We start from the raw sequence: 11,140 nt of genomic DNA on the forward strand, positions 1-11,140 counted from the left end.
CTTATTTGGTGTAGACCAAAATCTCTACTTTATAAATTTTTTTGTTTCTCAAGGGAGTATAAAAGTGGCAGCTGAGTTCTTTCCTGATGCTTACATCCAGTGGACAAACTTACAAAAATGTCCATCCAGAAACATGAGAAAGAGTTAAAGTAGAGATCTGCATTCAATATGGATCTCTTTTATATGCCATAGGAAAAGATAGACGAAGAGCAGAGTTTAGTTTGACTTGGTAATACTTTTAACTATACATCACTACTAGAAGACCAACAGAACCTCTGAGTTCAGAAGAATTACACTGAAATACATTTTGTTTACTTACACCCTCTTTAGCAGCTGAGGCAATTTTGCTTGCTCCCGTCGTAAAACTGCTCCATCCCTTTAAAGAAAAATTAGAATGTTGTAAGCTATCTGTGAATAATAATAGTGTAATAGTGAACATTTGGTAATTCATGTTAAATTAAGTCAAAATGTTCTCCAATACAGCTTGTCCTGTAGTTTTAAGAACTATTCACTAGTAAGAGCAAAAATTAGTGTCTCACTTAATTGCACTATAGCAGTGAACTTTGATTACTTGTGTCAATAGCTGCAATATGAAAAACTCCGAGTTATTCTACAAGGTTTGACTGGAAAACTAAGAGAACAAGAAAACTAAGAGAACAAGAAAACTAAGAGAACAAGAAAACTAAGAGAACAAGAAAACTAAGAGAACAAGAAAACTAAGAGAACAAGAAATTAGAACCTTAGCAAACAGAGATTGGCTCTTCAACAAGTAAGCACTGGGTATAGGGGGAAAAAAATAATCAAGGAGCAGCTAAAATTGTTGCCTAGAAAAAACTGAAGAGAAAACAAGAATTGGTCCTCAAAAACATGAGGCAGCAATTCATAAAAATGCCCCTTCAGCAATTTTCTGTTTCATAATAAAGCTTCAAACTGCTTGTTTCCTGCAAATTTTACCTTTAAAACCAAAAGAAACAAAGCTTTATTTTGCCTTGTTGATTCTTGGAAGATCTGAAAACCATTGGCCATTTCTTAAAAGACTTCTGTAATGAATCAGAAAAGGTTTCCTCTAACTACGGATTGTCAGATACTGATTAGGAAATCAGCAATAAGAAAGTGGAGTGGGGGAGTTATTCTAATAATTTTTTTTTTTTTTAAACAAAATTATCTTTAAAAAAAAAATCACTTCTCAACTGTTTAGATTTCATTTCTTGTTAGTAACTCATTCATCCAGAATCTGCGCAGTAAAACACGTGGGGAAAAAAACCACCATATTTGAATGGATAAAAAAATAGAAACAAACTTCAACATGCCTGTGATTCTCCTTGTATATAATAACAACAAATGAAGAAACGGAGACAAGGTTTTTTTTCCTTTGCAGATCATCACCACCTAATTTTAAGTTGTGCTACAGAATGTTTTAAACACAGCGCTACGAATGCAAGGTTAATATCCATGTCTACCACTGCCTTCTGCAAATTAGGTTTCCAAAGTGTGGATGTTTTGGTAACGTATTACCTTTGGGGAAATTTTAATTTCCATACAAAGACCATAAATAGTAGAAACTTTTTTCTCATTACCCTTTCTATTTAATTTGACTATGCCACATACTTAGGTTGAGGGAATACCTTCTAAAAAAGCAGCAAAAAATATTTTTCGATGTCTCTTCATCAATTGCCCTTCTAGTCCTATGCTGATACACTGAAAGACAATCTTGTCACCAACTGCAAAAAAGGCAAAATGATGTGTCTCGTAGTTTTTATGTTAAGCAGAGTCTCAAAGGACTCAAGACAAACCTAACCTACAATTACATCTGTTCTGCACAGAACGAGTTAGACAGTGTGGTCAGTGTGAATTCTACAGAAAATGCTCCTTCTGATACATGACAGCAGAAAATAATTAATATACATAAATGTAGCATGTATGGGGAAAAACAACCATGTGATGTGGAAAGAAAATTGGTTTCCTCACTAGGATGAATATGCATGCAAACATTCAGTCTCACTATCATTAATGACTTAAAATGGCACTGCAGTGTGTATCTGTGGTCACAAGAGGGCATTTTAATCACAAGTTTCAATGAGATCATGTATTCAAATAATGGTTGACAGTAACATGGACAACACAGTGTCACCTCTCCTTGGCTGTCTCCTTAGCACATCTGCAATACATTACAGATGTGTTTTCTAATCTGAACTCCCAGGCCTACAGTCTATGACGTACCTAGAAAATATTCAGCAGACCTATACTAAACACCCTGTAGGATCACCTGTAATACTGTTCAAAGGCTCAGGCATTACCTTTTTCTATTATGTTCTAAAGAAATTATTGTACCTTTAAAACAAAAAAAACACAATGGAACCTGGTGTGGATATTTACACTGATAATATGATGAGGCTCTACAGAAGACTACTGGCCACTAACGCTGGTAGAAAACCTTACTGTATTTCAAAGTGACTCTGAATCCCAAATACTGTCCAGCACTGTTACTTTGCAGCCTATCAAAGCACCAATCTGTCCCTGATTGCTTAAGACTTTATTCCCATTTTCCTTCAACAATACATCTTTCACTATCTCTACTTTAATCGTAACAACTGTTCAACCATATGCTGTTATCTCTTCACACCCTGCCACAAGTATTTCAAATGTTTTCATCACTGCTCAGGGCTTCTGGCACCCATGTACACACACATTTCATTTGTTTTCCAATGAACATACCTAATACGGTTAATCTGTTTAAAGCGTTACCAGCCTAACTGCTATTCCCAACAGCTAATTGCTTTTTTTTTTCTCCCCTCTCCAAGCCCTGTTGAGTAAATAGCTCTTAATCCATTGCTACATTGTAATTTCCTTACTTCTATGAACTGATACCAGACATAATTCCTAACCCTTGCTCAAGTTTCTCCTTTTGTTTTGCCTTTTAAAGCCACCAGTATCTTCTTCACTCTTTGAGAATACAACCAATGCTCTACATCTCTCTGTATCTACTTGCAGTTTCTCTTTGTTTATATTATCCCATAGAAGAAAATAGCAATTCACGTCAGAGAAAGCTTCAAGCATTTCCTTACCGAGTACAATGAAGACATAGCATTATTCAGAAAGTCATCCTCTTTTTTTGGAGGGTTTACTGTGTTTCCAAACCCCACATAGCGATTCTCTTGGCTGCTAGCATAGAAAATTAATAAACAGTACATGAGAATGGGAAAAGGAAAGAAAGAAGAAAACAGTGTTAGCTTTATAAATACCCCTGTTTAACTCAAATCACTGTAAGATACTGTATATACTAAAAATTCCTTAGTTTGGAGCCCACCATAACAACATTGTGAGTTACAAGCTCTTTCTTCAATGCTATTCAAACATTTTTGTTATACAAATGTACTAAGAGGCACTTTCCTTCCTCTCACCCCGTATCATATATTATCGACGTATTTTTAATAGTAAACAAGATGTAATTGTTCCAACAGTGAATCAGGATCACAGTTGTGTAGCTGTAGTATAACATCCAAGTCTTTGTTATGCTAGAGAGCCAGGCAGTCAAAAAGTTAATGAATATTGCATTACCCTTGGTAGGAGTTGACATCATCATTTAACCAGTCTTCAAAAGCCTTGTCAGAAGAGGCAGTTGCAGTCTGAGATTGTCCAGCAGAACTACTGAAATGAAAGATTCAAGAATCAAACTGTGTAAAGCAAAAACCACTAGCTCAGCACTGCAGTTTGACATATATCATCATAATACAGGTGCAAAATTGATTATTTCTTTCATCTACCAAGCAGGGAACACCAATGCAACCACTAAAAGCCACTGGAGTATTGCATGAATAAAGCAACAGTAGACCCAGACACAGACAATACTGCTCAGACTACAGCTAGCCCCTGAACTTGCTGGATGATGGCCAGGCATGAAGTGCTTTTACACTTGATTTACAATTGCTTTTTCAGTTAATTTGACTCTTTAGTGCAAAGAATAACGCACACTATATGCAAAAGCAGAAAAACAAAACTGCTGTGGTCCAGCTTTGATGGTGCTGTTAGTAATTAGCACAATAAGGAAAACATCTGTTTCTTCTTCCCTGGCATTCAATCACAAACTGGAAGAGCACTGCAGTTAAGGTAAGGCTGTGACACACTACGCATGATTGACACAATGACTAGTCTCAGGTACATTACAAGTCAAGAAAAAAACAGCACAGCTTGTCTGCTGCTCTTGCTCACTTGTGTCAGCCATGCTTTAAGATTCAGGTGGAAGAGGCGGGATTTAATACAAAAATTAAAGTCCTACTACCACATGTTCCTTATCTTCAACAAAAGAAATGCTTTTTCAGACAACACCATAAACAGAATAAAACCAGCAGATATTCAAACATCAGGTTTTGATCCTGCTGCTGCTGTATCAACATTAGATAACAAGAATACATACCGATGAGTGGAAGAGAGAGACATTTTAGGCTGAGGTGGGGTCCAGTTCCTGGCAGGAGAAGTTTCAATGGACCACTCCTTGCCTTCAGCTACTGTAGCTACCTAGAAGAGGTAGGAAAATAATCAGAATGCTAGGTCAAAGTTTTGATACAAGTTATACACTGGTCCTGTAAACAGAGGACAAGCAATTTTTCCAATTTGCTGCCAGCTACATAGATCAATTAATTTTTGTTTTCACAAGAAATTGGGCTTTTTTCTGAACCTCGGGCTAGTAATGTTGAATTCAACACTGGTTTTATTTCAGACAACTTCTTCAAACAGGCAAAGCTGGTTTGAAGAGGAAAGACTAGATTAATAGAGATGCAAGCACTAATCACAGAACAATGGAGGAATAAAAAGAAGTGGATTTATACTTAGATTAGGGTGGCTAAAACACATACACACAATTTAAATGTTATCTCTGCCTCCTTCAAACAAAGGACCTGAACTTCATCCCTTTACCCTATACTGCTCCTTCAAGCCAAGTCGTAACTTCAGCCAAGTTAGTATAAAATTTCCAAAGGTCTTGCCACAGAAACTCCACAGTTCCCCATTTCACATACTAAAAGGCCTACAGCACAGAACTTACAAATTCTTTCCTTTCATCAAGACACTCCACTTTAGCAGACCGTCTCCTATTCCTAGCAACTTCTAAAGGTGCAAAGTGACACAACAAGCTTCAAAGCTACACAGACATCCCAGTAAGCACAGAATGTACCTTCTTACCGCTTCCATGGCAGGGTCAGCATAAAAATACTGTATCCCTGTAAATCTCTAAGCTCATGAGTTCAAGTTGTTGGTCATTTCATTTTTGGAAATTGCAAACCTCCACAAAATGATAATGCCATTACAAATACTAATTTATTTGTTTATAGTCTTGCCAGTATTTGGCAAGTTAATTTACAATTTTGTTATTACATACACAAAAGATTTATCAACAATCACTTTGGATAAAACTGTACTGCTGAAGTAGTAAATTGTCTACTGTGGACTGGGACAGCTCCACTGACTACTAGTTGCAACAAATTGCAGCAGTGAAAATCTGAGCCACCTCAGGTAAATGCAGAAAACAAAGTTTCTAAAGAAAACTCTTGTAAGAGTTGGGAAGAAGCACTCTAAGACTTACACCTTTCAAGAACCATTGCAGAGGTTCAAAAGGTTGCCACTTTCCCTCCTCCCTGCTTCAAAAACAAGAGCTTACAAAGTACTTTGATATTTTCAAATAGTAGGAGATGAGGATGGACACACAATTGAATTTACCTGATCTCTAAAAAGAGCTGCAGCTTTGCTGTTGTACTTCTCTTGCATTGACCAGCAGGGATCATAGTCATCTTGAGACTCCAAGAACTCTCGGAATTTGCTATTACCTCCAGCCTTCATTTTCTCCAGCTCAATATCCTTCCATTTGTCCATGGTTACAGAACGTACAAAACTGAAAAACAGTTTTTTAAAAAAGTTAAAAATCACAGCTTGTTATAATTTCCTGCTAAGTCAGCAAGGACTAAAAAAAAGCTTACTGTAACCTATCTCAAAAATTGGGAGTATAAACATGTTAGAGAACACTCTCTGAGTATAGAAAGATAGATCATCAAATCCTCACTGAAATAAGCTAAAACAATGCCATTTATTTGCACTTAAAGGAGACAGTCAACAGAATGCAAGTGACCAAAAAAGCAGCTTTCTTCAAGTCCAAAAATTAACCTAACCCACTATGTAAAAGAAACGTTTCCCATACTTCCTTACTCTGCAATTTTCTTTTCCTGTCTATTTGCACAGTTACACTTAAGTGACCTGCGAGGACACCTCCTGTCCAACTCCATGCTCCTGCTCATAACAACCATCAGGTACTGACAGCTCAACTCTTTAAAATAGCTTACCCTACAACACAACCTCATCCTGGGGCATTTATGACTGCAGTTAGCATCTCTGCCTGGAGCCATAAATTCTTGCTACTGCTCATTAAACTACATTTAAAAAAAAAACAAAAAACACAAGAACACACAAAAAACCCCAACAGTGCCCTATTGTTAAATATAAGGTCACTGGGGAGAGTGAGACATCATATTCAAGAATGCTCTTTAAAACTTGTATCTTGTTTGATTTCTTTGTGTCTCTAAAGAAATACCTTTCATCATATCCTCATCCCAGTAACTTCATTTTTTATTTCATGTAACATATGGAATAGCTCCAAAATCTCGTTTCTTATGCAATTTCTACTCACTAATGAGCTTCAAACCACACCATGAAAAGCAAAGCACATACTTCTGAATGGCCTCCTTGCTTTGGTGATTTCCCTCCCGGACTTTCTCTCCCTCTCTCATTTGAGTAACTATCCCATACTCTGTCCCTATTATATATATGCACACTGTGAATTCTCCGGAATTCCATAGATTCCCATCTCAGTTGAGCATATTTCTTGGAAAAAACAAAAACTGTCACTTATATTACCAAAAAAAAAAAAACAACCACAAAACTCCCGAACAGAATAAAACTGTTTTATACACTTGCATGCACTACAGAAACATTCTGTTAGCATACTGTGACTTTTTTTGCTCAACTCTCAAGCTGCTCTAGCACTATTTCAGTTTTAATAGATAAAGATTATACAAGATTAGAACAGAGTACAAGGACTAGTGCAGTATTAACACATTAAATATCACCGCACAACCTCAAGATGTAGCTAGAGACATTGCTTTCTAGAACTGGGCATAACATAGCAGCACTGGCGCAGCGCGTGCCCCAATTAATCGCCGACAAGGCACAGAGTCAAGCTCACTTTAGAGAGGAACACAAAGCAAAACTGCCAGTGAAATGTTGGATTTGGGACATTTTATACTCTTCTAAAACAATACATTCTGTTCAGAGCCATAGTGCTCCCTGAGATAACCCAACTCAGTTCATCGTCCACTTGAAAGGCTGACCTGAGGTGAACTCCCAAGCCTCGGTGTTTTCCTGAGCACTCTAGACAGATCCAAATTCCATAGGTCACACTCACCCACTGGGGGTTAAATGCACCACATTCAAAACAGACCTGCAAGAGAAAAACAATTATCTCTAACTCTCAGTCATCACTTGTCCATGTTTCAGAATGAGTTGTCATAGTACAGCTCAAAAAGTCAAATCATGAAAACATTACATGCAGAAAATAATTTCAGAAGGGTATTCTTCATGTTTGGAAACACCTTCCCTGACAGCGTAAGCTTCCTTCAAATATTTATTTATGCTGCATGGAAAGAAATACTCATTAACTTGCCTGACTTGGATTATAAAATTACTGTACTGACTACCAAAAACCAATGAGGTAATTTTGACTCGCTTATCTGTATTAACGAGCAAAGAATTCAACTTGATTTCATTTCCAGCTTGTTTGGAAGGAAGACAAAGTAACCAAACTGAATTCTTGAAGTTTCCTTGGCAAAATAAAGATGCAACATTTAAAGTTTGGAACATTTATTCAGTCATACTACAGCTTGGCAGCAAATGATAGCAGATCTGAACAGAGGTTTTTCTTAAAAATAGCTTTATTGCTCATACAGTGCAACAACTTAAGTTCTTATGTTTGGAATCACCATTCAAGGTTTAATGCATTGATATAAACAAAACTGATCCTGTCCATGGGCTATCACATTTAAGGTAAGGTATAATTAAGCTATTTGTAACGGACCATTTTAATTAAGCTGTGCCCAAGACATTGCTTGTTGAACGGACTCCAGAGGTTACAGCATTACTAGAACTTCTGAAAGACTTGTGCCAAATATGCAGCAATGTATTGTAATACATACACGAACAAAAGTTACTGGAACTAACACAAATATGGTATCTCCAAACTGATGTTACCATTAGTTAGCCATACTAGTGCTGTAAAGCCGATAGCTGTAGTAGACCACAACATACATCTGGAGTAGGTAAAAAGAAAATTCAAGTCTACAAAACTAATCTAAAAAAACATTATAAGTTTCTCACATTGTTCTCATCTTGTGCTCTGACTTCCTTGAGAACCTTCCTTGTTCTGGGACTTGCCATGATTCTACAAAAGGAGAAAAAGAAAAACAAAAAGTCACATTCAAGGATTTGATACTGGTAAGATGTTCAGTACCTCACAGCCGTATCTCTATGAAAAAGAGCTTGCAATCTAAACCACTGAATCACAAACAATTGGGGGAGGAGGGGGCACAGGTAACCACAAACAAAACACCAAAAATCCCACAACCTTACTTTTCCATTTATTTTGTACATTTGGGGGGATTTAGTAATTTTAATTCATTCATTGGAAAGGAAATTGAAATTTGAATTGGAAAACTCATTCAGCCACAGCAGAAAAGGGGGCGGGGGGTGATAAACATGGAAACTCTTCAATGGCATATGTAGTATCAAAACAGACTCTTACTCGATGCTGCTCCCAGACCCATCCGCTACCCCTTCTGAAAGTACTTTATAATCATGCATGATTACATGGGATCACATGCATACGACTAAAGAGACCTAAGCAAAAAACAGCAGAAACTCTTACAGTTAAGAGTGCTGAACACATTGCTAAATGAGAGCTTTACAAGAAGATTAAAAAAAAAAAAATAATGATTTTCTAGAAACATTGGGTTTGCTTATCAATTTAATTCTAAGGAAATAAGGAAATGACTGGGACCTTTTACACCAAAAAGAATTCTAATGCCAACAGTCATGTCTTGCTGGCAGACCACATCATCTTACACCAGTTTGTACAAAGCATGAAATGCAGCAGCAGGGAGCAGTGTCAAGCTACAGATAAAATTCACATTAAGAAAAAAAAAATGTGACTCACACACAGTACACAGCCTGGAAAAACTGCAAGTACACAAAACACGATTAAAAGAAATACAGTGTAAGGTGCAGCATAAGACTGCTGTTTCGGTTAAAAATTGATTCACATTTCCTCTTAATTTGGTAGTACAACATTTAAATTAACTTTAAATAAATAACATCTCTTCTTTGTTTTTACTTCCAGTTCATCCTTTCATTTCTACTCCAGAAAACAAACTTCTAAGACATAATAACAGACAGAGAAGTCACCAGGCTGACTAGAAACCACACCAACTACTAATGTCAAGCTTATTGGTCAGTCAAGATAGGAAGCAAAAAACAGCAGGTCAGTATTTTCATCAAATACTGGTCTGAGAGGCAGAAACGCCTTCATGCAAGTCTTTGACACTTGCTCACTGTGCTATTTGACTAACAGCCATAAATCCTTAAATTATCAATAGGATTAACAATCTTGCAATAATCTTCAAAGGTAAATGATTAAGTGCTACATACAGTTGCTGCAACCCAGTAGGGGATGGAGGGAGAATATATCTTTAATTAGAAAAGGAGGGCTATTTGAAAAGAAAAATGCTACAGGTAAGAAAACATTAAATTTGTTTGAATGTGACATCAATTTCACAGACACCTCTAAAGCAGAACAGCCTTCCTGTGAACTGCTATCACAGTGGTACAATACATTTATACGCACCACCAGCTAAGACAACATGATTCAGAAAGAAATAAGCTCCACATTGTACGTAGGTATTATCACTGTTAAAGGAAAAGTTATCTGTGACAGAACCCACTGTGTTTTTCGCTAAAGTACTTAGTCCTCCATAAACATCTTGTTGACAAGTACTTAATTCTGTGTAATTTAAGGGACAGTGTTTTCACTGACATTTAGAATATGCTACCTTTCAATCTTAGTCCATTTGTATTAGACCAAAACAGGTAAGTTGTGGGGGAAAAAAAAAGTGGTTTAGACTCAAAAGGTTACTGTAATTATTGGTGCATAAAATCTTCTATTCATCCTGCATCGCATTAAAACTGAACAGAATTACTTTTATCAATAATCAAAAGGAAACTGTAACTTTCAGAAAAGGCGAAGTGTGGCAAGCAACCCCTTGTATAATGAAACACATTCTCCAACAGCATTCCAGAAACAACATTTAATTTATTCAACTTACTCAGGCACATGTAAGGAGGCAGATAGCACTATACATAAAACATGTTTGCTCATATCCTAAACAGAGACCATAAACACATCTACATGAATCGAAGTCCACGTCTTCAATTCCACTATTTGTCACTCGCAAGATAAGGGAAAATTCTCCCTCTGCAGTATAGAAAACAAGTAAATAACTTTGCAGTAATAGCCAGACAGACAACTGTGCGTACTTCGGGCCCTCCTCTTTGTTATTTTTGTTATAGTCTCCTTGCATGCCAACTCCCCTTCCTCAGGGCTGCATTGCCCCAGTGACTTCTTGTACATTACCAATGAGTTACAAGGACCCTCTCTTTGGCTGGCCACTCGTTCCCCTTCCTGCTATCCTTCCTTTGCCATTTTTATTTCTTTTCTCTCAGGTTTTCATTCAGAATAACAAACAAACAAAGCCAGAATATAAGTAAAGGCCTTCCAGCCTCAATGGCAAACAGTCATTGCTGGAGTTGAACAGGAAAGCCTTTTCCTGCTCCAGTTCTGCATATGCCAGGAATTTTCTATAGAGCAGAAAGAGACATCCATCCTGCAACAGCCAATATCCACACCATTTCAGTGTTTACATACAGTACAAGTTTCAGATCTCTGACTCCAAGCTGTCAGAGGAAGCAGCTGCCTTTGGGTCTGCCATAACCGCTTTTTTTTTGGATAAAAACTTTTTCATCAAAAGACCTCTGGCCAACTGCAATCTGA

General features: G+C 37.1%; 1 protein-coding gene across 2 annotated transcripts in view; it reads right to left on the reverse strand.

Moving 5' to 3' along the window:
• ARFGAP1 (ADP-ribosylation factor GTPase activating protein 1) overlaps positions 1-8,475 on the reverse strand; it is a 17,122-nt gene extending 8,647 nt beyond the window's left edge. For both annotated transcript variants that reach the window (XM_010290372.1, XM_010290364.1), the window contains exons 1-7: positions 8,416-8,475; positions 7,374-7,483; positions 5,713-5,884; positions 4,415-4,515; positions 3,559-3,645; positions 3,066-3,162; positions 320-376 (exon numbers count right to left, since the gene is read on the reverse strand). In XM_010290372.1, coding sequence (XP_010288674.1) covers positions 320-376; positions 3,066-3,162; positions 3,559-3,645; positions 4,415-4,515; positions 5,713-5,884; positions 7,374-7,483; positions 8,416-8,475 — 684 coding nt within the window. The remainder of the gene's footprint in view (positions 1-319; positions 377-3,065; positions 3,163-3,558; positions 3,646-4,414; positions 4,516-5,712; positions 5,885-7,373; positions 7,484-8,415) is intronic.
• Positions 8,476-11,140: the final 2,665 nt, after the last annotated feature.

This window comes from Phaethon lepturus, unplaced genomic scaffold (genome assembly GCF_000687285.1).
Source record: "Phaethon lepturus isolate BGI_N335 unplaced genomic scaffold, ASM68728v1 scaffold50340, whole genome shotgun sequence".
Lineage (NCBI taxonomy): Eukaryota > Metazoa > Chordata > Aves > Phaethontiformes > Phaethontidae > Phaethon > Phaethon lepturus.